The 27,076-nt window shown below is 42.1% G+C and overlaps 1 protein-coding gene across 2 annotated transcripts; it reads right to left on the bottom strand.

The window, feature by feature from the left end:
• Positions 1 to 1,770: 1,770 nt before the first annotated feature.
• On the bottom strand, positions 1,771 to 24,683 carry tmem161b (transmembrane protein 161B). 2 transcript variants are annotated; one of them, XR_003932535.1, is made up of 13 exons: positions 24,452 to 24,683; positions 18,376 to 18,479; positions 17,132 to 17,212; positions 15,741 to 15,838; positions 15,467 to 15,623; positions 13,915 to 14,066; positions 13,741 to 13,801; positions 13,489 to 13,629; positions 12,470 to 12,583; positions 11,363 to 11,537; positions 11,160 to 11,256; positions 10,465 to 11,080; positions 1,771 to 1,786 (listed from the first exon to the last, which is right to left on the bottom strand). XR_003932535.1 is itself a non-coding variant. In XM_030104349.1 (12 exons), the coding sequence occupies exons 1-12, from the start codon at positions 24,452 to 24,454 to the stop codon at positions 10,785 to 10,787; spliced, it is 1,479 nt and encodes a 492-aa protein (XP_029960209.1). In that variant the 5' UTR covers positions 24,455 to 24,683; the 3' UTR covers positions 8,717 to 10,784. The 2 variants fall into 2 exon arrangements, 1 of the variants encoding a protein (XP_029960209.1); XM_030104349.1 differs by lacking the exon at positions 1,771 to 1,786 and having other exon boundaries at positions 8,717 to 11,080.
• Between the last annotated feature and the right edge of the window lie 2,393 nt (positions 24,684 to 27,076).

Here is a 27,076-nt window from a genome sequence, read left to right as displayed (position 1 = left end):
TTGAATGTGATTTGCTCGGCGCTGAATGCAGGGTTACTGTCTGCGAGTGTGGGATACACTAAAGGTCCGTATACTTTGTTCCACTAGTGCAGCCTCTCTTCTAGCACCCTACCCCCAACCCCGTCCACCCTGTAAAGTGCCATTATAAAAATGTCAAGGGGTCCCTCTCTCTCGTCCTGCCTGTCAAAATCATGCGCCATTATGCAAATCACCGTGTGAACACACATTCGCAAAGATTTACATAGGCTATATGAGCTGTAGGCAAAGCTGAATTCAGATGATTATAGAATCAATCCTGCAGATACACACCGCGTATGTACACTCGTGAAATTAAGTATTTTATTACGCCGCTAAAAATATTACCATCATTCTGACGTCGCTTCAAACAACAGCGTTGCTTTTTGTTTCACACAAATTGCACTTAATTTCAGAAATGAGGTTTATCCTGATTCGCCAAGTATTTTTTTTAACCAGAAAAGAAGAGGTGATTTTTTTTTTTTAACAAACACCGATGAAGAAAAATAAACATTTCTAATATGAAGATTGCTTTTTAAAGCAAGTAGATTCATGAAAACTTCAGACCTGTTTGGCTTTCAGTGCTGCCGAAGTTAGTCAGACACATGCTCGAATTTGAATATGTTCTTCAAGTCAAGAGGAATTTCATTCATTGATTCGTTTTATTGAAAAGATCTCACAAAATGGTCCAATGACAGTACCCTTTCAGATTGGGTTTGAAGCGATTTTCATGGTGACTATTAGATAGAACTGCATATGTGATTTTATCCTTTTACATTTCTTAACTCTTTCCCTTTTCACCGGTCTTAAATGTCTGTGTTTGAATTGCCGAGTCTGGAGTAGTTTTGCAGCTCTGCAGAAATGGAGGTGGCGTGCGTGAGAAAAGAGAGAAGGGGCGGGGGGGGGGGATATAAGAGGTAAAGATATGTCATTTTTGGTGAAAAGCATGAATGTAACTTAGGCGTAGGTCAACTCAGTAATGTACCCATTTGGAGGTGGGATCATTAAAGCCATTTACCATGACTTCCCCTGCATTGCTCCTTAAGTAATGACAGAGGTCCTCCTATCGAGAGCAAGTGAAAAGAGCTATGTGTATCCTCCTGCTGCACCTGCACTATAGCGAACGTTACATTACAGAAAATCAAGAAAGGACAGATAACTTCCCTGCTCTATGACACATCAGGGTATCCATTAGCTGCGGAAAGAGCACGAGAGAGAAGAAAAAGACAGAGAGGGAGAGAGGGAAATAGCGGCCGGGCCTTCTGTTTTGACAGCCCTGAACCGGAATATTGCTCCATTGTTTGTTTCTCGGAGACGGGGAGTCATGGATGTGGTTTGAGTGACAGTGAGTGTGATGCACGCTGACATGTAGAGATGCTTCACATTTCCTCTAATTGCTCCGCGTTGCCCGAGCTTGGCACACATGTAGAGCATGGTAAGAGGCGTCTCTTTTTAGGTCAAAACAGGGGGTGCTGTGATTTGGCATACAAAGAGAAAAGGAGGCACAGGGGGTAGAAGAAGAGCAAGGAAGAGGAGGAGGAGGATGAGGAGAAGGGTTTGAAGAGGAGGCATTCTATTATTCCTGATAGACTACCCTGAAGGACGGCGAGGTGATGGCCTTGTTTGTACAACTGTGTGGCATAGTAATGTCCCGCATTAAATCTCTGGCCAGTGAAGGGATGGATGTAGTGCCAGCGTGTCAGATATCCTCCATCAGGTAGATTTTACCAATCGAGTGTCAGTTTTAGCCTGCTCTTTCTTTCTTCTTCTTCTTTTTTTGAATAACCAAACGCAGAAACAAAGAAGGGGATGTAAGGGGTGTAGTGTACAATACATTGGGAGACATGGCGTCACTTTTGATTCATGATGTGCTGTAAAGCATTGAGATTGGAGGAAATCCTTGCAAGGGAGAGGGGGGGGGGAAGCCTCTATCCTTGCTGATGCTATTTTAATTAAATAGTTGCTAGGTTACACATTGCAGAACGACAGAGGTGGCTGGTGTGGCACAGGCGCCTGGGCAAGAGGAATAATGTGTGTGTGTGTGTGTGTGTGTGTGTGTGTGTATGTGTGTGTGTGTGTGTGTGTGTGTCTGTGACAGGACATGTCCCTGAACAATGAAAGCACATCCCTTTTTTCCACACCCAATCTATAATAAGGATTTCAAATGTGAGACATATTGACATGAAATACAGTGAGAGCGATTTTACGCTTTCTAAAATTCCTCCCCGGCTCTCTCCCCATATTCGTCTGTCTTTTTCATTTTTCTCTCGCAGATCAGAGGACGGGGGGAAGCCCCCTTTCATCTTCGTGACAGTGCTTTTCACCTCCGCTGGTGACTAGTGCTCCCAGTGCATGCTGGGATGCCAGACAGTGCAGAATGCCACAGGCCCGTGTGCCCTGGCAACCGCTCCTCTTTTAGATGACCCCCCGCCCCCCCTCCCGGGTCCGAACGCAGACCCACACACCTCCTCCAGCCCGCTCCCACTCTCCGTCCAGGACTCTGACCACTCAGACGCCGGGCAGAGCGCTGACGGACGGGGCTGCAGAGAGCAGAGCCTCCCTTGATGTTGGAAATAAATCTGACAGGCCCTACTGGATAAGGCCGAGCATAATCTTTCTCACTGAGCTCTGTGAGTGTGTGTGTGTGTGTGTGTGTGGGTGTGTGGGGTTTCTCTTGATTTTTTTTTCTTTATTTTTCAACACCCGCCCTCATGCCCATCTCAGCTTTTCTTTTTTTCCCCCCACTTCTCTCCTCCATGGCAGCAGAGATAATGCCATAATTTACAGCTATGTATTGCGGAAGATGAATGATAGTTGCGTTTGTTGCTTAATATGCATTCACCGCCACTAGATAATAGTCTTTTTGTAGGAATAATAAAAGAAATACCTTCAAAAGAAATTGGGCATTTTCATGTTATATTCTCCTTCTAATGTGCTAAAAGTGATATATAATTTTCAATCTTTCATTAGAAACAAAATTGATAATGCAACATTTTCTATAGCTGCTCTTTTTCATATTATTGAGTGAAATATTGCTGGATGAAAAAAAGTTACCTTTCATTTTTTTTCCCCCGCCCATAGGTAGTCTCCAGAGTGTGTCTGGAGCTGGCTTAGGAAGAAAAGATGAAAAAAAAAAAAAAAAAAATCGCATACAGGAGCAGACACAAGAAATAATTTTGCAAATGCCTCGTGCAGAAACATCCACTCTTGAAGCATAAATATGTATTCCTCGCCTCAGTCACAAACATCTTTCTCTCCTGCATGTTCTCGCTCCCGTCCAGCAGTGCGGTGTATCAGAATGGAGCGCAGGCTGGAGGCTGCAGGCCGGAGGGGGGCCCGCCGTCCAGAGGCCACCGTCCCCCGGGACCACTCCAGAGGACCCCGGTGACCTCCCTCCCTCCCTCTTCCTGCCACAGGTCGCAGCCAGAGGTCAGCGGCTGCCTGAAGCAACAGGGTGTCGATAAGTGACCTTCTCATCATCGACCGGCGAGATCAAACAAAATGAAAAAAATCCGTGTTTAGGATCTGAGGATTGATAAGATTTTGAATTTTTATGGAATTACCTCATTCGGAGTTTGGGCAAAATATGAATCTTGTAAGAATGCAAGTTTTTCTTGTCTTTTCTTTCAGCCGCCTGCAGCTTCCAAATGAGTAAATGCTGGAAACCAGACTGACCGATCACACATTAAGTCCTCAAATCTCAGCACAAAACAAAGCTTTAGGGTTCTTGGAAACAAGTTTTTTCTCTGAAAAAAAAAAAAAAAAATCTCCAATATATATCAGTACATATAGAGTTCATTTATCAATATATAATCTGAACTGATCTGCAAAGAAACCATGCAGGTTAAGGTAAAGCTAATCGACAGGCTCCAACTAAATTTCTCCTTTTGTCCAAAGCAATGTTCAGAATTTACCACCTTCATTCCAGTCATTGCCAGTTCCTGAAAACAGCGCACGGCTGCATTGTCTTAATTAGGAACATAGGCTGACTTTACAGCGACGTGTGGGAGGACCTGGAGGTTGAAGTGCTCCGTGAATGCGGTCTGCATCATCATCCTAATAAAATATAACACTGAAAATTAACTCCATTCGACCTGAGGCACGCACGACAACAGGGTCCGCCGAGCAAAATGATGCAGATTCGAGTTGCGTGCGCGTGTCTTTATGCACGCCAATATGTGAGCGTTTGTATAAGTGCAATTGCGAGTGTGGAGCCACAAAGGAAGCAATTATTGGAAGAAATGTTTGTTACAGTATTAATTCTTTCATTGGAGTAGAAAGGAGAAAATCCCTGAGAAGGAAATGCGATGTCGGCTGCAGCTCCTTTGTCCTAGTTCGAGCGCCACGTTTGCCAAAGTGCATCAAAGTGTCAGCAACTCAAACATGAAAAATGGATGAAGACAATGGTGCATTTCTCACAATTTTTCTAATAAACTGTCAATCAGACTGCGGCGTGAATGACACTAATATCATGTGATGCAGCATTTCATATCAAAGATCTCATCGATGCTCATTCCTCCCCTTTGGCTCAATCTGAGGCCTGTCCTCCCCTCGTATTATCGCCATCATCATTTGGACATGAAAGGCGAGAAACAAGTGCTGCACCATCGCCAAGGAGAAACCTTGATCTCGGAGGCATTTGCATTCGCCACCTTGTTCCAGGGGATGTATGAAGGAGTCGCCACGGCGCTCTGTGATTGGACGGCCACTGAAAGGCAGGCATCCTGCTAATGCTCCAAACAAGCTGGCTCTCCCCCTCCCCCCCGCCACACTCTGTCACACTCAGCCGGTGGCACTAGAGGGCAGTCCACTCTGTTTTTTTATACATTATTATTGTTGTTAAGAGGGGCATCTACAGTACCTTCTGCATTCAAGGAAATGGGACACAGAAAGAGCTTTTCTTTTAAATAATTAAATATATAATGCATGTATTTTTTTTTTCCAAGCGAATTCCTTGAAAAATCTATTAAGTTCCTGTCAGCTTAATGCCCTGCTTTTTCTCCACAAGACATTAAGCTTTTGCTAATTAATTTGAAAAGCACCATTAATCTTCGGCTAAGCATATATTTTTTTTAAAGTAAATCGTGGAATACATTAAATATGAAAATCTTTTTCTTTCTTCTTTTCTTGTTGAGCACATATTTCCCTCCGGAAGAGTGTAATGCTGAATTTAAATGCGTCTTGATGATACAGGATTACAGGATGAGTTAAATGATACTAATACAGCTGGTATGAAACAAGTCCTCCCGAAACAGGTTGATGTGCGTGAACGATGAGCAGCACGCCTTTGTGAGACATTATGAGAAATAATAATCTAATATAAACCGCGATGATGATTCAAAACAGCACAATGACATATTTTACATTCACAGAGAAGCTATACATTTAGGCCCTTAATGTACACACACACACACACACACACACACACACACACACACACACACACACACACACACACACACACACACACACACACATGCGCTGCGGTACAGTGTCTATCAGGAGAGCTGCTAATTAAACACCAACAACAATGAAGCGAGGAAACCCCAGAGGACCGATGTTCATCTGAGACGAACTAATGTAAGAGCAGTGGTGATTACAGCAGGGGCGCTCAGCCGTTTCAGAGTTCCAGCACAAGGCAGCAGACCTCAAATTTTAACTATGACAAGATATAAACGTGGTTTACACGGCGAGAGGGTTATCACATTTTTGCCCCTATCAATGTTTTTGCTGCTCCTCACTGGAAGCCTCTGCAAGATGGACTGAAAAACACTAATTAATGTAGAGGGTCAGTAGAGTGTAACGATGACATGAGAACGATGAAGAAAATGCTTTAAATGGACGATGAAATGTACCAAATGTTGCAGGTTACAATGTGGAACCTTTGGATTGTTATGCTGGTGTTAATCTAAAATAAAGGAAATGATTAATTTGGACTATTTTGGGATGAAATCATGTAAAATGTGTGTATTTTGTTCAGAAAACTGTTTTTCTTCTCTGTCAAAACAGCCTCGTCGTCACTCGAAGGGAGTCTTTCTGTTACCTTTCAGTAAACTCATCTCACTTACTAATAAAATATTTCTTTCAATCATAACTTGTGTCATCTTCTGTCTCCTTAAAAAGTGAACTTTTCAAAGTTCAAAAGGAAAAATATCTGCTACATGCTAAATAAGCCTCATAACTATTTTCACCTTTTTCTTAAATGTTACTAACTTTTGAAAAAGACTGAAAAAAAGACATTTCAATGTTTTTGCTACCTGTTCTGCTTCGGATAATTACAAGTATTACATTTAAGATGATTGCTACATGCTGATCTCTGTCGGTCAATCTGTAATTGGCACTCATGTTGTGTGTGTGTGTGTGTGTTGTTGTTTTTTTTTTTAACCTTCCTTATAATTTCAAGGTATCGCTATAAAGAAAGCTTAAAAAAAGGAAAAAAGTAAAAATAGGTCAGAGGAGTTCAAGCCATGTAGAGTGCTCTCCTCGAGGCCATTCACGGTACAAGGTCAGGTCAATCATGTAAGTATGGCCGCCGCTTCTCACAATCAGCATGAGGATGGGATCACCCCTCTGTGTCGGACAGAAAGCCCACTATTATAGCGTCACCTCTTCAGAAGCTTCTCACTTCTTCTGGCGGCGTCGGGGATGGAGAAGGGGCGGGGGTCGGCGCTGCCCGTCCTGAATCGGGAGTTCCACGCCGCTCTGTGGAGAAGGGACCTCTGTGAATAGGCCCCACTCAAGGGGGATAAAGGAGCCTCTCCACTGGTTTGTTTTGGAAGCTGTCTTATTGATCTGTCTACCTATGAATGAATGCATCGGCCCAGTTTTCCCGCTCACGTGAACAATGGCACTCGAGGCCTGTATTAACCGGCCCGACGTTCTTCCCAGAGAATGGCGTGCATTAAAGGGAGTTTGGGAGCGTTTGTCGTCCCAATCCTCGATCTCCTCCGCTATCCTTTCCCACAAGAAAAGAGACGGCGGGCGGAGTTTAAAAAAAAAAAAAAAAAGCAAATCGATGGCCATTGACCGGCTAAATCAATGATAGTTTGCATGAGGATGCATTTCATGAGTGGAGTGATGCTAAAGCACAACTGCAGTCTGAGGAGTGCCATTATACAAAAGCCATTAAACGTGGCCCCCCCACCACAAAAAAAGAGGACAAAAAAGCCCTACTAATTAATTTTACTTGAGACCTTGAAGATCCGACGAGAAGAAGAAACGCAGCTTTGGAAAAAGCGCCTTAAAGGCTTTTAACCTGCGATTCACACCGTAGAAAAACAGAACTTTTGAGAGAAACATACAATTTTCTTTGATTTCACCTGAATCTGAAAGAACAATACGTTTAATGAAGCATCCAGCATCTCTCCCGTCAAGCCAAGAAGATATACATTTATAAGAACAACATGACTTTATTCAAGTTATTGAAGTTTCCCACACTCTGACTCAGTATAAAAGCAAATTAAAGGTAAGAAAAATGATTTATTTTCTTAAAACAAAAACAACAAACTAGCTCAATAAAGTGAACACCGCTGCAACACAGAAAAAGAAATGACTGTTTCCTGTGACATTTAGACGACTACAGCTGCTATGATATGGCGGGAAGGAGGGGAAACACACTGAATCACATATTTTTTTTTTACAAAGATGTCTTTGGTGAAGGATTTCTTGTGTCATTCTCTTGTATGGATCAGGATATCGCTAAAACAAATCCATGTGATTTTGAGAAAGGTCACCTCAGTACTCACAGTTCTTCTCTTTGGTCCACTGGGGGAAAGAAAGGAGTGTGAAAAAACTTCAAAACCTGTGAGAGGATAACAAAAAAAAAAATAAAGGAAACACAAAAAATGTTTCTGTTATATAAATCTAAAGTGCAGGTTGTGTTTGAAGCCGAGGTTTTCAAAGTGTAGGAGGATGAGACCCCCTCAAACAGTTTGAACCATGCACTGTTCCCCCCAGCTGTCTCTCACACACACACACACACACACACGCACAAAAACACACACTTCTGGTTGAACGATGGGCATCCTGATGTTTTTCCAAAGGGGAAATTATTTCAAAAAGCTGTTTCCATTACTAGGATATTTAAAGCAGATCTCGTATTGAGCTATTTTGATGCTTGTGAATTGTAAACATCTTTACTCTCATCATTCTCTTTAAATTTGATCATTTTATTAGTTGTACAGTAAATTTACATCTCAACTGTGCATAAATCAATTGTTTTCCTTGACTGATTTGTATTAGGAAAAAGGCATCTGCAGCTGCACACCGCGCCCCCAACACTTTGAAAACCAGAGGTCTGAAGCATAAAGGAGCCCATGTTTCCTCTGTATGTGAAAAAGAAAATTAAAAAAAAGACAAAGTAAAGAACATAATTTATTTAAGACAAAATCTAAAGCAGAAATAAATACATGAAAGAACAACAATGTGTGTATTTTTACTTCATGAGTCCAGCAATGAATGAGAATAAAACACTTTCAGTGGTAACAAAGGGCGCCTGATTAGGCTGATGAATTCTGAAAGTATCGCAGGTGTTCGAGAGCCGAGCGATCAGACAAAAAGGTTAATCCAAAACTGATTTGTCAAACACGTTTTCAAAACCGGCTTCCAGCCGTCGTACGCTGCGGACACAAAATAAAGGGCTTTACAATTTGAATTAGAAATGTTTACAGTCTCGACAAGAGTAATAAATACAAAACAAAAGAAATCAATTAATAAAAAAGTCATTAGGACACATTAGACGTTGCTTGTGAGGCAGATTTAAAACATGTATTAGAGAGAGCTCAAAAAAAAAAAGAAAGAATAGGTGAAGGATAGAGCGGGGAAAAGGAGTGTTAAATCAACTCACCATACAAATCATTTTCAATAAAACAATCTAGAAATTAGGCAGGATTGATACATTCATTATGTGCATATTCCCCATCATTTAAAACACACAAACTAAAGCTAAGACTTTCCATCGGGAGGTGTCGATATGGTGCTGCTAGGTGTTTTTCTGTATAAACCTGTTTTTAATGGTAAAATGGCAAAATAGTGAAAAGACAAACCAGAAGCTGTGATTGATCTGGCGTTGCGTACCCTACATTCCTGAAGAAACTGGACAATCACGCTGGCCAGAGTGTCGTCAGCACAATGACGGTTTTGTGCGTACATTTACCCACCGAAAGATTACAGTTCACGCCTTCTAAAACGAGCAGTTCTCTCGTTTTTATGAAGGTGGATCCACAGTTAACAGAAGGCTGCAGAGTCGTGGGTCAAGCTGGTGACTCTCAGACATCAAACTGTTTGGAAGGGAACGGAAGGGGAAACTAACTTGGCACCATTTTAAATGCAAAAAAAAAGAAACTTTACAAACCCCGACTTTGTATGAACTTTTGTTCCGTTAGAAAAGAAAGTAAAAATTGTTCTTAAAGTGAGTTAAAAAGTAATGGATAGGTAAAAAGAAAGAAGAAGAAAAAAAAACAAAACAAAGGCAGTAGCTTATCAACAGTAGTTGACATCATCTCCTCTTGATCACAATGCCCGATCAGCTGACGTGCAGCAGAGATCCCACGCATGCAGACGGACACGCCGTCCTCCCTTTCCATCATCTTGGCTCACGCTCCGCCCCCCTCCCTCAACACAGCTTCTACAATGGCTCAGCTAAAACCAGGAAGGTTACCGTGAAAGAGGAAACGTCACCGATCTCCAGGAACGCCTTTCGTTTAGAAAGTGCGTCCTTAATGGCGAGTTAACCCGTGAAGGTATTTCTGAACGGGAGCCATTTCCTCGTGAGTTCACAACGCCTCCTCTTCCAATAAAACTCCTATAACACCAGTGAGCTTACAGCTCTCTCCCTCCTCCTTCAGAGACTCACTGGTCCAGACTGAAACTTTTTAAGACTTTGTCACATTTTTATGACATATTTTATGAACATCAGGACATTTTTCTTTAGAAAAAAACAACAAAAAAAAGTTAATTTAAGGTGTTCATCAAGCGATAAACAAGGGGCCAAAGCACGGCCGTTAAGCTTCCATAAAAGTGACAGAAAACATTAAATAAGATGGTGAACATCAGCTTCAATAAAAGGCTTTGAATTATGGATCTTTTTGATTTAAAAGCAGCTTCTTCACACCGTATCAGTGAGGAAACTCAGAGCATGTAAGCTAACGGATCATTCAGAAGTGAATTTAATTTTTTAAACCGACTGTAAAGGGAAATGAGAAGGACTGTAGTCTGAATCCCGAGTCCTCCTGACGTGTATGAAGCTGTGAAGAAGCTGCATTTATGGCCTTCTCGAGGACAGACTTCTGGAAGATAAAGATCTTGATGGATGAAACTCTTTGTTGTGTCGACATAGAATAAATTCCCCCCGACTGAATGGAACCGTCAAACCACATTTAAAACGTCGGACATTTATATCATTAAATATTTCTATACGAACCGCAATCTTTTCGGTTTTTTTTCTTTTACCCCCCAATGACCATTCCAAAACACACCTGACACTGGTTACTATTATGAAACCGTATAAATCTTTCCGCCCAAATGAAAAGCTGTAGAAGTAGAAACAAAGTCAGGAGTTCACAGTCGTCTGTGGAGGAAGCACTGGGAGTTGAACCAGGAGCTCTGATGATATGATCAGTCATGAGGCGGTCGGAGGGAGGGGAGCAGAAGTCACGGTGCAGGCCCGTCAGCGGGCCCCCGAGGCCCCCCGCCCCCGGCTCAGTCTTCTCTGATCGGGCCGAACACACGGTCGGACCGATGGGAGCGGGGGGGTTTGGGGGGGGGCGGGGCTATGCCGCCATCAGATACTGATGGTAGAAGAGGCCGAAGAGGGAGGTGGAGAAGAGGCAGGCGGCGATCCACCACGTGAAGAAGGAGAAGAGGCCCCGGAACAGCAGGGGGCTGAAAACAGTCCGCAGGTTCCCCAGGGCCATGGAGAGCTGGGCCACCGACGCCCGGGCCCCCGTTTCTACCGCTGACGCCGGCGTCGGGGCCACGACGGGCGCCGCCCCCATCACGGAGTCAGAGTCCATTTCATGGGTGCATGGCAGTTCTTCTTCTGGGTAGACCCACCAGGAGTGACCACCTGCAAAACAACAACAATTAGCTCATCTAGTAAAGGAAAACAAGACAAATGGAAACCGTTTGGTGACTGGACGACTCACCTAAAGTTTTTAGCAGCAAAGTCGTATGTAGCAGCATCACGAGCGGAGCTACATACTGTAGTGCGATTACACACAAGTAGTAAAAAACACGTGCAACCTGGGAGGAAACAGGAGAGCAGGTTCAAAGAAAACGTTTCACAAACAATCTCATTATACTTTTAATATTGAATATTAATTTTTTTTTTAGCTCAACTGCCACTGACCATCTTCTGCAGGTCTACAGTACTGATTCGTCCCGCCTCCTTCTTCATCTGGTCCACGCCCTTCTGGGCCAGGTTGAGGTAGGCCTGCAGGTGATGTCTCATCATGGCGAGCCGCAGCATGCACATCAGTATGATGGCCCATAACCGCAGGGTGTCGTACGTCTCTTCAGTCATCCTGACGGCCACAGAAACACGGGAGACCGTGAGCAGAGTTTAAAGTCGTCAAACTGAGTGTCCACTTCTTCATTTGGATCATAGGACGAGACGCGGGGATCCGAAGTAAAGACGGGGCAAAAAGTGAATGAGATCAACAACTTGGGAGAAAGTCAGGACGTGAAAATGAAGCATACAAAAGGTGAAACAAGACCGGTGTAACACGAGACTTCATCAGGTTTAACCTGGATGGTATCGGAGCTGCTGTCAACACACGAAAACAGTTTGACGCGAGACGGATTTCACACTCCTGCGATAAATGGCAGATGCTATCTTAGAACAAATAATCAGACAGAAGACTGGATAAAGAGCTTTCCATCACGTATGACCAAACTTGCTCACAGTCCAATTTAACCCGTGTTAACGTTGCTTCTTTCACGAGCCGCATAACTTTTTCTTTTTTTTTTTTAATCTCATTGAACTGCTATTAAGTCCCTTCTGATGGCTGCTGTGGTTTTGTTTACATTCCTTTTTCCTGCACAAAAGCCACAATTACATCTTCTCCAGCTCGGCGGCGGCGGCGGCCCATCCCTCCGGTTTGAGTGGCAGGTAATTAGCTTGCTAGATATCAAGGGAATCCGACTGACTTGCCTACTACGTACACATCAATCAACAAGAGGTGCATGAATATACACACCCGGTAGATTCTTCATTTTATGAATCGCTCGCAGTCTCCGACAAAGTACTTTACAACTGAGACCGTCAGCCATGTTCAATTATTTGTAATTTACTCTGACTTTAGTTACACATGTTTGTTAATGCTGTGTCCTAATAAGACGATACACAATCACCAATCTCCAATAAAAAGAACATTGGACGGCGCTATTAAAATTACTCAAGTTAGAACAGAAACACTGCTGATGAAAGCGCAGGATTCATATTATTTTAACGTACAAAGGCACACTCTCCTTTCCCAGAGTGGGGTTCATGATGTAGTCCTTGGTGATGGGCTTCACCCACAGCAGGACCATGATGAGAGGGGACAGGAAGTTGATATGAAGCAGGGTCCTGCAGAAAGAAAGTCAAACACACGTTTAATAACTTCACTTCCAGTAATTATGTCACTGAAGCTCGTAGTTTTTGATTGGAGTTTGAAGTCTCATAATATCGACACTTCACTCCCTGAGAGGTGTGAGAAGATAACCAGTGTGCATATTCTGAAGGGCCTGGAGAACGCCCCTGTAAGTGACGGGGTCTGTGTAATGCGAGGAGGAGAGGAAGAGGAGGCCAAAGTAGATTATCTGAATGCAGCGTGCTCCCTGCTCCACATCCCCATCATGGTCAAAGACAGGCCACCCTGCGAGTCCTGAAATAGGAATCTGACTCTTCATCTGACTCACGGGGGCTCTGGTGCATCTCATACTCTCTGGACGGCAGGAAACAAGGGCCAACCTGATTCCTCAATGGGATAGGTTGATGTTTTGTCTTTTTTTTTTTTTTTAAACTTACAATGACCTTATTTTTATTCCCTTGTAAATTAGAAATGTATTGAAAAAACACCTGATGTAAACTGATGGACTTTTCCTAACATTTCAAACTACTGCTATAATTAAAAAGTTGCAACAGTTCTTGTGCTAGTCAGCTGCATTTCATTTTTAAAAAATTCAAATCTTACAGTAAATTAAAATAAAAAAAAAAGATGAACCATCATTGTCTCTCCCTAAAATTAAAGCAATATAAAAATCAGGCAGAGAAAAGGCTTCCCCTTGACCCCCAGATTCTGTTTCTGCTGCTGTACCCCCCACAAAAACTACACAGTCGACCCTGGAGGCCACCCGGGGAGGATTTGCTCACTGGAAGATAATTCTGATTGAATGTCATGTTTCATTTACTTTTCTTTAATTGTTCTTATAAAAGAAATCTGTGTTCAATTTGAAATACATGAGTGGCGGCGGCCGGAGCAGGAGACTCACTGTGTAAATTTGGCTGTGGTTAAATTGAGTGCGTCGAGGTGCATCTGGGCCAATCGCAGACCGGGGAACGTCAGGAACGCACCAATCAGAGAGCAGAGCAGGGCCAGGATCAACTTGAAGGTGAGTTTCGATATTGGACCCCTGTGAAAGAGAAAACTGTGTGAAATACCTGTTTAGTTTCATGACTCATGAAGAATTCATGAGCGCAGAGAAACCAAAGTGATACCATGAGAATACTGATGCTGTACTTACTGGGACTCCAGGCCCTGGTGCTCCAGAAACCGTTGAGCGCTGTCAGAAAAGTTTGCAAAACCTAGAAATGAAGAAATCGTCGACGGTGACTCACTCATCGCCATCCAAAGCCCAAGAGAAATTTGTTGTCACTGTCGGGATGATATGTGAGAAAAGCTTGTTGGACACACCGACCTGTCTCCAGACCAAACTCCAGGTAGTTTTCAGTGACGATGAGGATGGCCATGGCTTTGACGAAAAAGAAAAAAGCAAAAGTGATACACAGCGAGCGCTCGCCCCCCTCCTCCAGCTTGAAGTAGTGGGCCGTTAGAGAGAAAAGGGTCTTACTGTAAAGCGCAGAGTCAAGGGAAAACATCTTAAGAAGCATGCTGTTATATATGTATATAAAGAAAGAAAAAAAGAGAGAGAGAGAAAGAGAGCGATCTCAGCTGTTTGATGTTAAAGCGCTAGTTGCAAATCCAAGGAAAACATAAACATATCTGCATTACTGTGGTGCAGAAAATTACAAACAGTTATTCTGCACACCAAATTCTTTACAACGTCTTCACAGTCTCTGTATTGCTCACAAGCCCCATGTAACCCCCCCCCCCCAGTCTTTTAGTGCCATACAAAGCCTGCTACCACGCACATGTGGGTACAGAATGTGTTGCTTTAGCACCAGCGAGCGGCGCCGAGGTCGTAACTCCTTCCCGTCGCCGCCGATCTGGACGACTCAAGAGATGACACTCTCGCAGCGTTTCGGGTGACAGTGAGCTATTCACTCCTTTTCTGTTAAATTCATGAAGTGTATTGAAGCCGCCGGACACTTTTTCTCTCTCTAACCTTCGCTTGCTGCTGTAAAGACAGCTGTATAAACATCCGCTAGATAAGTTGGAGCCGGCGTGTGGCTGAAAAGGAAATGGCAACGTTTGAGTGATCATGTGGATAGCCTACAATCAATACCCCACCGAGTGAGACTGTCAACATTGGTTAAAGGGGAGGCTATCCAATCATGTTGAAAATTTTCAGTAAACAAGTGTGGGGGAGAAAAAAAAAAAGAAGAAGAAGAAGAAAAAAAAAAAGCAGGCTAAATTGCATATCCTTGAAGAACTCCAGTAAATGGTTAACGGGGCAGTGGCGCTGATCTCCAGGGGAAGAGTCTTAAACATGTCATCAGAGCCGAGATGGGAAAACTGAAATCAAGTGTCCCATTAACACATATATTGGGCCAACATATTCCTTCATCTTCATAGTCCCATTTTATCATTTCCCCACTCTGTCATCCCCCTCCCAGCCGTATCAGTCTGTTGGGCTGTGAAAATTGGGCCTCCAATCTCCACTGCAGGCAGGAAATGACCGCAGTGAGCCAGGTCCGGCCAGGAGGACTGGAAAGATTGATCCCTTTGGTGGGTGGCAAGGATAATGTATATTATTTAACCATCAGTCAGCATAGCAAAATAGTAGGAAGCGCTTTAGTTGTCATTTCCTAGCCTCTTCCACCAACTGCTGCATCCATACAGGACGGAGAGATTTGTCCTCTCTTATAGACAAAACTGTGCCAACCTGTGAAGAACTGCATCTATCGTGTGAATATAATTGAAATTTAAGTGTGCAGGAGAGATATGATATACAGCATCAGTATGTTACCAATTGAAAGGCCAGATTGCACCACAATACTGGAGAGACTGAGCAGAAGAAGAAAAAAAAAAGCAGCTCAAGATGTGAGGAGTGACTGATGTAAGGATACATGACAAAGGCGAGTACTAGTAGGCACCAGACCACACTGATGTTCATCTCTCCTGAGGGCTGAGCCACGCTGTAGTAGAGCTCTGTTATCAGATAGACCACAGTCGCCGCTACTGTGAAATCCACCAGCCACTGGAACTCTGGGAAGTAGTGCAATGCTGGAAGACAATCAGCACAGAGATTCATTTTCCACAACAAAATCACTAATGGGGAACAACATTTAAAACAAAACAGTTCTTTTAAATCAGACAGTGTCAATGTATTTAGATTTATACCTAATGTGTCGACTTCTGTGATAGATTTCGTCTCCAGCTGCAGGTCTATGTCCTTGGGGACTGTTAGCGGCTTACTGTCTATGTGACCATTGTACTTCCTGGAGGAGGACAGAGAAGAAAGAGGGAGTCAGCCAAGAAACTCTGAGCAATGAAAATCTTGAGTCGGATGGTGGTCTCAGGTGGAGAGCTAAAAGTTGAGATTTTTCAGAAGACTGCCAGGACACAACCCATCATAAGCAAAAAATAAAAGACAAAAAAAAAAAATGTTCAGAGTGAGGTTTAAGGCAGGTCTTGCATTCATTTAATAGTCAGCAGCAGTGGAGTTGGGTTTATTGGGGAGGAGGGAGATGCCGGTAAGGCTAAATCGCTAACAGCAGGGCTGATCTTTAACTGTCTTGCTGGCCCTCCTGAGTTCTGGACTTTGTTCAGCCCTGTGTGTGTGCTGGATTCGCGGGACAATGCCACTGTAAGACTCTCCGGTCAAACATGCCCCGGACAGATTTCATCTCTGAGGCACCTGACAGGAGGGAAAAAAGGGAGCTGAGCTCCGCCCCTGAGGGAGTCCGGCGCTTGACAAAGGAGCCGAGCTGCATGGCACGAGCTGGAGAAAGGACAGTGGTCCATCTTTTTCTTTTAGGGATTACTGAGCATGTGGCGCTGGAGTGCCTTGACCTGCCTCATACGGGGTCAGGCAGAAAGGAGCCGACTACAAAAAAAAAAAGAAAAACCCGCTCCAACTTGGGATGGGGACACCATGTGGAACAGTACGGATTATCTTTCGGTTGTGATTTTTATTTAAATTCACATTTAGAATCGAGTACAAAAGAAACAGCACTAAATTCATTTGTTCAACATATGGTTCCAGTTCCACCTGCAGCCCTTCAGAATACATTCTGGATTCTTTCTTTTTTTGAATTGCAAAGGAGATTTGAAGTAAAATCATCTTTAATAATAAAAGCTTGACATCTGACCACTTTGAAGATATAATGCTATTTGGGAAACTTTGATTTCAGATGAGATGTGATCCCTTCAAACCGTCAGCCCCCCAAAACAGTCTAAACAGTAACGCAGCCCAAGAAAACTCAGGTCAACTTTCCTCACATCCACCAGACAAGACCACTTCTGAGCTGCGTTTCTCTGGGCCCCCGCGAAGAACACAACAACAAAAAACAGACTTCTGTCTGCGCACTTCAAACGGGGCCTTAAATGAGCCACACAAACACATCGGCTTCGTCTTTTTGCAGACATGACTGTGGTTTCCATCCCTCTCAAACAGCTGCTTCACATCTCTCCCATCTCTAATGAAAGGGCCGCCTTTTCATACGTCCTCCGCATCTCCCAACTACCAAACAATGGCCCATCTTCATTTCTGCCCTCCCTTCCAAACCTACCTGTCTTTCCTCTTCTGTCCTTTTTGTTTCCCGGCTAAGCTCCTCAACTCATCTTCCGTAGGGTGCTGATACCACCGCAGACTGTGAACAAAGAAGCGGAGAGAGATGTGGAATCAGACTCCGAGAGAGGAGTTGGGGGGGAAAGAAAAAAAAAGAAAGACACAATAAAGCAGATATTTTTGAATCTTGGAGGAAAACTGACAATACGAAGCCAGCTTTTGCAGTCCCACGATGGCATTACTTGGACATACGGTATTTAATATTTAATGTTGAAAGTGAAACATGGAGAAACAATGGAAGTGGCTTTGAACATACTGTGAAGCGTGATATAATGACTTCTCTGTTCACTCCCCTCGCTGTAAGCATGAGGGGGTTTCACCTCCTGTTAAGAGCTTAAATTGCCTTTACATCAGTCTTCAAAGCAATAACAGAAATCTGAATGAAAAAAAAAAAATGCTCCTCTAAGTGGTGACATTATGTTGTGATTCTATGAACAAGTCTTCGAGCTTCAAACTGGAGCGGCTTTCTGCTTCATGATTAACTCCCAAACAAGAGAAACGCACGCTAACGGAGAAATTTCTCAAAGCTTTACTTTTCATCAGCCACTCGGATGCACATCTGAAAGGCGCTTGTGAGAGGCTTCACCAAAGCAAGGTTATTCATCCTTAAAGGTCTCAGCTTGAAATAAGAGCTAATTTAAGACACATCCATTTGAGGACAAACAATTCAGGCTCGCTCTTTGTTTAGAAACCCCGGCGTCGGAGCAACTTGACAAGTACTACGTGTTTGAGGAGGGCAGGAGGAGCATAGCTTGTGCTCCATCCCTGTGTGAATTTATTTATTATGGAAAATTAATTACACAACATTCTGAGACCTCCAGCTCGGGGCGCAAGTGTTTCAACAGTGCCCTGAAAGGCAAGATGAATAAATTAATAAACGTGTTCAGAGAAGGCTGTTTACTGAAAAACATACGTGACACTTATTAAAGAAAATAAAGCGGGAACTTTATATGTTTGTATGCTCCGTCCTCTCGGGTCATCCCAATATTTTGATGCCTTTTAGTTTTTTGGCTGAATTATTTAATGGTTCTTTTCAAATTGCGGCGCCTCAGAATAGGCTTCTTGACTTTCCATTGTTCTGGACTCGACTGGAACTAAACTCCCCGGGAGTGAGTTCGCTGAGAAGATTAAAGTGTAGCTTTTAGAGGAACTATCAGAGACGGCGTGTAAGGGATTCTACATTACCTGCCGCTGCAGAGTAGCCATCTTGCGAAAGAATAATGAGGTACGATTTTCTGAATTACACTGGCCATTACCATGGTAACCACCAGCTGCACACCGATCACACCCTGTGGAGATAGGATGAGGTTTAAATCACATTTAAATAATAATCATCCATTCCATAAAGCAATTACACATATTAAGAATAGCTTGCATGCTGAAATCTGCCTTTGAAACACATTAAAAACCCAGAATACTGCAGCAGATCTTCAAAAGCTCTCATATCAGATTGAAAACACTCTTGGAGTAAATAAATGTTTAAATCGGTCTTATGACACACAAACTTGAGAAACATCACTGGCAGGTTTTTTTTTTCTTCTTTTTTTTCCACAGCAGACATCCCAAATTGTAAAGAGTGTTAATTATATGCAATTTTATTACATTTAGAATATCATGACAATAGTGGAGCGAGTGCAGGTGGATAAAATGATAAAGATGCATATCACAAAATAACTTGTCTTTGACAGAACATCTTTGACAGAGAATACCAATAGCCAGCGTTAATGAGAGCTGCTATGCGTTGAGCCAATCATGCATCTGGAATAGAGCCATGCCAAGTTAGCAGGCAACACAGTAGCAGCTAGTAGCAACAGGTGTTGCTCCGCAGTCCAGGGACGCACAGTGATCCGATCTCCCCTCCACCGTCCCCATGTCCCACCCAGCGATGCTCCAGCACAGATGAATCATCAAAAACTCATCCAGCGACTAAGCTAACAGCCCTGAACAACCCCTAACACTAAAACATTACCACGCAGGATGTGGTCAGATGTGGTCTGACGTGAGCGGCGCTCACGGCCCCGCCCCTCCCTGCAAACTCGCCCTGCTCATGTCAGGTTTTCAGACATAATATAGTGACGGGCAAAAATGACAAAAAGTTGAAGAGGTGGTGTTTGGCACTTTTGGGTAATGAGCATGATCTCAAATCTTTAATTTGTGCAGAGGAACTGTTAACTTCACCCATCTGATGTTGAGGAGAAAAACACAATCTGCTCAGAATGCGAAAAATGTTTCAGCCCCTCCAGAGGAGCGCGGCTCTGCTGGGAGGCAGCGTTTCCGTCATGTTTTCTGTCATTGTAGTCAGCTCTGTCAAACATATGGTCTGTGGGCCAAACCTTGGACGCCAGAGGGTCGCATTGCTTTGTTGCATTTTGTTGGTAAATCTGACCAATAATTGCATTTGTGGTAAAACTTTATTGAGGAAAAAACTAGACTGAGTATATATCGTACATTGTTATTTTAAGAAAAAATTGTGAGAAATTTATTTTGGGCCAAATCGTCAAGCCCTAAGTGGAGCCATGCAAATATCCAAACTGTGATTCAGTAGTAGTCATTTCATCTGGACAATTTAAAGTGTGTCAAACATTTTTAGTTCAGGGGTGAAGTACAGCCCAGTTTCATCTTGAGTGGGCTGGAACAGTAAAACTGAACCACAATAACCTTGAAATTCAATCTTTAAATGCTTCTCTTTGTTGTAGCACAGAGTACATACAGTATTTATGTGACGACAATGTCTATTTTTTCACAAGTCCAAAGTAATTACTACCAAAAATGACAGTAATCTCAACATGAATCCAATTTTAATGAAACCTTCTGGTGCAAAATACATTGAAATATCCAACAACTGACCCCTATACCTGCTGCATTATGAATGTTTTTACAAACTCACCCTGACCGCATGGCTGCAACATGTAGCTGAGGATAGATGTGCTGACTTGACGTTGGTTGATAACCCAAAGATGAAGATGATTGAGACTTAAGAGCCAGAAAACATTTATTCTCTACAACAGGTGTCATCAACCTTTTTGAAACTTCAAGGCTACAAAGTAATACAAAAATCTACCTCTTATAGACTCTGTGAAGAATATTAATTTTGCTAAAAAGAGCTTGAAAACAATGGCTGCCCTGAGTCTATGTCCTAATTAAGACTGCAGTGACTCCTGGAATGTCTATCATATCACTGGTTGCCGTTGGTAGTTATTCAACAATTATCAATTGTGTACTCTTAAGAAAGTGCATCATTTTGGTCATTTTAATTAAATCTAAAAAAAATTTACAATGAAACACTGATGAACTAAATTGTGACGATCACCTACAATATTTGGTTGATCAACCTTTCTGAGATATTCATTTTGTTCCTAATTGGTTAAATAAAATACTGTAAAATATATTGAATTAAATTAACAAAACATACAAGGAAGGCATCAGTTCATGCCTGTGGATGGATGGATATGAGTCCATCACTGACACACACTGCGATGACACATTATACAGGCTGCTTAATTGCAATATTTTCATTGTGGAAAGCCATGATGAAAGCTGATTTAATTAATGAGAGTATAAATGTCCAATAAATGACTGCAATTTCGGTCATGTCAGAGCGACCGCAGGCCAGCGCTCCTGTGAAAAGTGCCCAAAGATTTAGCAACACAAGGAGCTCAACAGCAGCCCTGCACACTTAGATCAATATTCACTTAGGCTTAAGAGGACAGAATCATTCCCATCACGCGGTGCCTTTATCCACTCAATGTGCGCTAAGATTTGTGGGCTGGCAATCAGTAGGAATCATTGATATCTGTACCGCCACACACTTGAGCAAAGAGAGCAAATCGCCAGACTAATCCTCAATAAAATATGTTTATCTTTTCCAATAACAATTTTATATCTGGGCTAGCCCTGAGCTGGTGCCAATGAATCACAGTTTGCAATTCATCACCTGGAAATGAGCGAATAAATCCTGTGGCCTTGAATGATGTTTCAACATGTCGTTTGCTCCATCAATGATATATGGCTAAACAAACCTCAATGCAATCTACTCAACCTAGACCCGGGAGCCCCAAAAGTGAGTTTCAAAATGCTAAATTCACTTTTTTGATCCCCTACTGCCTTCAGCATCTTTACATTTATTAACACTGCAGTACGCCTTCGTTATATTTCAGACTGAAGTGGATTTCATCAGATTAATAGTTAGATGACGATGTTAATTTAGGATCATATATTTTCAGACAAACAAACATAACGATGATGCAGCAGATGATCATTCAAAGCAGCTTCTGAGTGATGGCTGAACTGAACTGGAATAAGTAATCCAGCCACACCTGTGTGTCAGACCTACATTTTAGATTGGTTATGGGCATCCTCAGTGACACCCAGCATGGGGTAAGCTCCAAACTCAAAGTCAATACCTCTTCTAGAATCTCATAAGGAAGTGTGGGTGCCATTTATTTGGCAATCACACTCACTCAGATGTGATGCGTGACCAGACACAACCTCTCTGACTCAAGACATTTCTCCATGTGAGTTATGGTCATGCAATGTAGGTCAAAAGCACAAAGTCTGAAGTTTGGTGGGTGCTGACCATCCTCTGTGGGGGACTTGCTGGGATGTCAGGCCTGGGGGAAATTAAGCCAGCATGGACTCCCTTATCTTGCCCTGTCCGCTTGACCCCCTACGCACAACAACCAAATGAAATCTGTAGGGGGTGGGGAGTGGGAGCTGCAGTGATAACCACCGTACAGAACAGCTGAAACACTTTCCCTCTATTTTACTCCAGGGACTAACTTGGAAACCCTCTAAGTGGACTGCTGTGTTGACCAATACGTCTTAGTTTTCATTCAAAATGACTACTGTTGAGACTACTTACTTCTTCTTGTGCAATATAATGTTCTAACGCTAGGTATTTGAAGTTTGAGAGTGTCTTTTGGATATTTGGATGTATCAAATGGATCGTATTTTGTCAATGTGGGCCCACAGTCGGGGACATTCCTGGTCATCGATGGCCCTCATAATTTTTAGACTACCTAGATAGGTTTATTTCTTTAATATAAATGCCTGATCTGCATGACATAAAGAATGAATAACTAGATAATTGTGTTTCATGTTGGCCACCATTAAACCGCATCATATGCCATCCTGTTTTGCATAGCAAAGCAAAGTGTTTAACACTGACAGCTCAGAGAAAGTGATCAGGACTAAAGTGTGGCCCCGCGAGTATGTAAGTTCCTAAAACAGATATTAAAAGCAATAAAGAAATCTAAACAATAAACAAAGACTGATTTTCTTTTTATTAGTAATAACTTGCTTCAGTTGCACTGGGATTTACAACCAACGTGTTTTGGAGAGAATAAATTGGTGCTTTATACAACAACACTATCATAAACACAGTCGGGACTGCTCATTCGTTGACTTCTTTACCAACATAGTAACAAATGTTGTGCACAGTATGTGGATAACATGTTATTGGCTTTCGCCTGATAACATATTGTTGACAGGAGCAACTGAAAGCAGCTGTGTTTGTTTTGAGAACATTACATGTGTTTTGGAGGGAATAATTACAGGACACAGGACAAAGTAACTTAGTTTACATACAATTCTCTAGCTTCACGCTTCAGTCACTACAACTCAATTAGCTTAAAGTGTTTGGTGACTGAATATTCTAATTCACTATAATAACAATTAGAATTGCTGTTTGTATACTCTGACTTAAGAGCTGAAGTTACTAAGTCTGTGGACTGACTGGAAAAGACCAGCCTGTTTTTTTTTTCCAAGTGCTCCATTCAACCTGCATCACTTGTTGTCACTGTCACTCTCTGAAAGCTGACATAATTTGATAACAAGCGCTACAAACTAAGACAAGAATCAGCTTGCCAAACATCATATGCAAGCCACCTCACCTTTACATTGTTCTGCACCATAAATATTCTTTTTTCATTTACATTGTCAATTCTCTGATTATGTATTTTTAAAAAGGCTATGACAGGACCTTTTTCGAGTGGGCATTTGGATAATTCACATCTACCACACGTTGCGTCTCACATTGCGTACTGATCTTTTTTTCTGTGTGTATTGCTTCTTTTCTTTGTAATGTAGGAGTGAATGCAAGTGTGTGTGATTGATTGTCTCTCTGCGTTTGCTCAGTGATGGGCAGGGGACCTGTCCAGGATTTGCCCTGCATTGGCTCACTGTGACCCCAGTTCAGCTCCAGCACCCTGCAATGCCTGCGTAAACTCTGGAGACACTTACTGAATTGAAAGTGAGAAAAACAATGATATTCCCAAAACATACCTGAGTTGTCTAGTTGCTGTAACAGGTTCAATAGATTTTAAATTTACAAGTATTTTATGTGCTTACTGTACTGTTAACGTGGTTACTAACATGCTTGTTTGTTGCTGGTATTTGTGTGTGTGTGTGTGTGTGTGTGTGTGTTGGGGGGGGGGGTCTTATTGTTCATTTGTTGTATGTTGGCTGCTGAATCCTTGAATTTCCCTTGGAATTCATAAAACATCAGTCCATCTGTCATTCTTCTAATTAAAGTAATCAGAAACAATGAATGGTATGAATCAAATACTTACAAGCTCCTTGCAACAACAGAAGCTTTACATTCAATGATGAATCTGATGCCTTAAAACTGTATGACACACCCTTGGAGAAGAAATCCACCTAGTGACAAAAGGCTTTCACAAGTGCTAAACATAACTTTCTCATCTTTGACATATGAAGGTGGTGGTTACTATGATGCTTCACATGAAGTCAGTGTCAACTATCAGTGTGAGCAATACAAATCCATGTGCCCTCATTCAGTGATGAGTCCAAAAGCCTCTCTGAGGGCAGGATGAAGTCTGACTGCAGGTCAACAAGGTGAACAAGGTGAACACACCTCGACTTCCCCCTCAGGTATCTTGAGGCCAGGTTAACGCCATGCTAACTGCTAAATGAATGAGATTCACGCTGCGATGTATTCTTAATTTAGAACACAACACAATAAAGCCGATTCTTTTTAATGATGCTAAACAGTGATGTGAGTAGACAGTGTTTACACTCGTCACGATTAAACCACATCTTTGGACTGCAGTCAACATCCAGCTTTGGCTAACGCTAGCAACATGCTAACAGGCTAAGCTTATGTTACACCCCGTTCACGAATTCTCTGCATGTTTTAACACAACTCCTTAGAATATGTCCATGCATGAATCGATTCCAAGTGTCGGTGAAGTGCATTAAATAAGAGAGACCGTGATGTGCAGGTGCTCGCTGTCAGACTCACCATCTTGATGCAGTGCAGCTAACACGGACTCTACCCCGGCAACACTGAGCTCCCCGAGTCGGAAATCAAGCGGCGAGGAGCACATAAGCCCTTCTTGCGGTGGCTATGCACAAATGAACGGGTTTTTCATTCAGACTGACACTGTAACCTCACAGGAACGTGTTTCATCGTACATGAAGTATCAATGGATCCGATAGCAAGTATTTTCAACTGCAGTAGAGGTCACACTGAAACTCCTGGTATGGAGGTGCCCTGAATTGTGCCTGCATGAAAACATGAGTGTGTCAGGATTCTCTTATTCATAAATATTCAAAAAAGAAACAGAACATAGTTTGAACCAACTTTTATACATACATACGTTGTTAATATTTAACTATTTATATAAAACAGCACACATGGTGTCAGATTTCATGCAGGCTTGCTCAAGACTGCTAAAGGCATCTGCAAGGGCCACTGCGACCGGAAGACAGCACAGAGTGAGCCGCACACATGACAGCTCTTGTCTCATTCAGGAGTCTGATGCTGGAGTCTTATCCAGAGGTCTGACCCAGGTGTCTGTCTGATTCGAACGTTTGATTCAGAGGTCTATCTGATTCAGGGGGTTTTATTCGGGTGTCTGTCTGATTCAAGTGTCTGATTGATGCTTCTCTCTGATCCAGGCACCTGACTGTTTACTAATACACAAGGGTCTTCAAAATTACATAATTCTTTAGGTCATGGGTGTCAGACTCATTTTCATCGTGGGCTACATCAGTATGGTTGCCCTGGAAGGGTCAATACTGTAACTATAAGACAATACAGAACTAAATTGTATAACATTGTATTACTAAAAGTAATACAATATAAAATAAATGTAACTTCCATAATTTTGGTATGTATTACTTTATCACATAAAAAATATTACCTGTACACATATGTTAGGTTATTACATATGCTATCACAAGATGAAACGTTTTAATTAACTTGGTTAAGGAACTTACATAGGTGGCATCGTCTTATGCTAAGATAATCATACACCTTTCAAGCTCTCGCGGGCCACATTTTGCCCTTGGGCCTTGAGTTTGACACATGCGCTTTAGGTACTCTACCAGCATATTAACCACAAACTACTCCAGCTGATCGGATTTAAGATAGCATATGAATATACTTTTTGCTTTTATCGCCTTTCTTTTCTTTAAATTTGATTTCGTACTGGCGAGGGTACATTAACATTTCTGGCAGCATGGGCTACTCCGTGAAAAATATGTTTTGGTTTTCCAAGTTAAACCATCGTTACCTTGGTTCCCTCACACGTTGTCATCCACAAACCATGATCATGAAATTTATTGTTTTAACAGTGATCTCTTACTAAAGTACCTGTATACTAAATACAAGTACCTGGATACCTGTAAACATTGCTGAAATAACATGACAGCTAGACAACTGATAATAGCTATGATGTAATGAGATCCAAATCAGAAAATAAACTGAGTGATGTGTCCTTTTCCCCATATATTTTTGCTCTAGTGTGTCTGTTCTGGGATGGACTATTGAGTGTGTCTAGTAAAGGTTCACATTTGGGGTGGAATTAAGAATTTTTCAAAATGACTACATGATCAGTCACCACATATAACTGGACTACTGTCTTTGTTGTGGAACATACGTGTACATAATTTATCATCACCATCACCTTAGTGGGGATAAGTGGAACTGTGCATCTTCCAGCTAGTCAATATTGGGTCATTTCTGGTTCACAGACCACACAGATATGCAATAAGAATCTAGCAAGTGTCTCTGTATCCAAAAAATGTACTCCATCAGGTTTTGCCGTGTGCATTGTCAACTAGATGACTTGCTGTTGAATTTTCAGGAATTAGAACATGTGCAGTGCACCTTGTCCATTCTGCTCCATGTAGTTTACTGGAGTATACATGTAGTGTACTGGAGTATATTAAGCTTCACTCATGTTATTTGGATGTTAGTTCTACTCTCAATTACATTTGAGCTCACATGTACTTTTAAAGTCCATTTTCAGTTTCAGTTGTTCAGCTGTCCTGTAAGCTCAGTGTGTGTAGGCTGATGTGCTGATTGGACTGAGGATGAAGCCAGATGACCTACCCAGCTTCTTCTTAATTCTAGCAGGTAAGAGTCACAGTGGGGCTCATGACACTCGAACACTCGTTCTCAGTCATTCAGTTTGATGATCTGTATTTATCAACCGATCACCTGAATAAACTGTGACTGACAAGGCATAATTTGTAATCTATTTACTGATCCCTTAGAGGAAAGTGTCTTGTTGTTTCAGTGTCTTATGATGACATTTTAATGATTTTCAAATTGAAATTGAATCATATGAAACACTGTTTAAGAGAATGTTGACGACTGTGTTGTTTATTATCGCTGATTTAGTGTTTCTGATTTGAGTCTTACAACTGAACAGAAGTGTGTTTTTTCCAAAATGTTGTTGTTTCTATTACTCTTTTTTCTGTTTTATTGTTAGTTTGTTTTCTTTTTTAATTTCAAGTCCTACAATCACTTACACATGGTCCACCTTACAGTAGCTGTGATACATTACTGTGTTTATGGCTTTTTCTGGCACATTAGAGAGATTTAGTCCGCTTGATAATACTCTGAGATGGTAAATTG

This window comes from Salarias fasciatus, chromosome 12 (assembly GCF_902148845.1).
Source record: "Salarias fasciatus chromosome 12, fSalaFa1.1, whole genome shotgun sequence".
NCBI lineage: Eukaryota > Metazoa > Chordata > Actinopteri > Blenniiformes > Blenniidae > Salarias > Salarias fasciatus.
The sequence above is the reverse complement of the archived record's forward strand: the minus strand, read 5'-3'. Positions and strand labels throughout refer to the sequence as shown.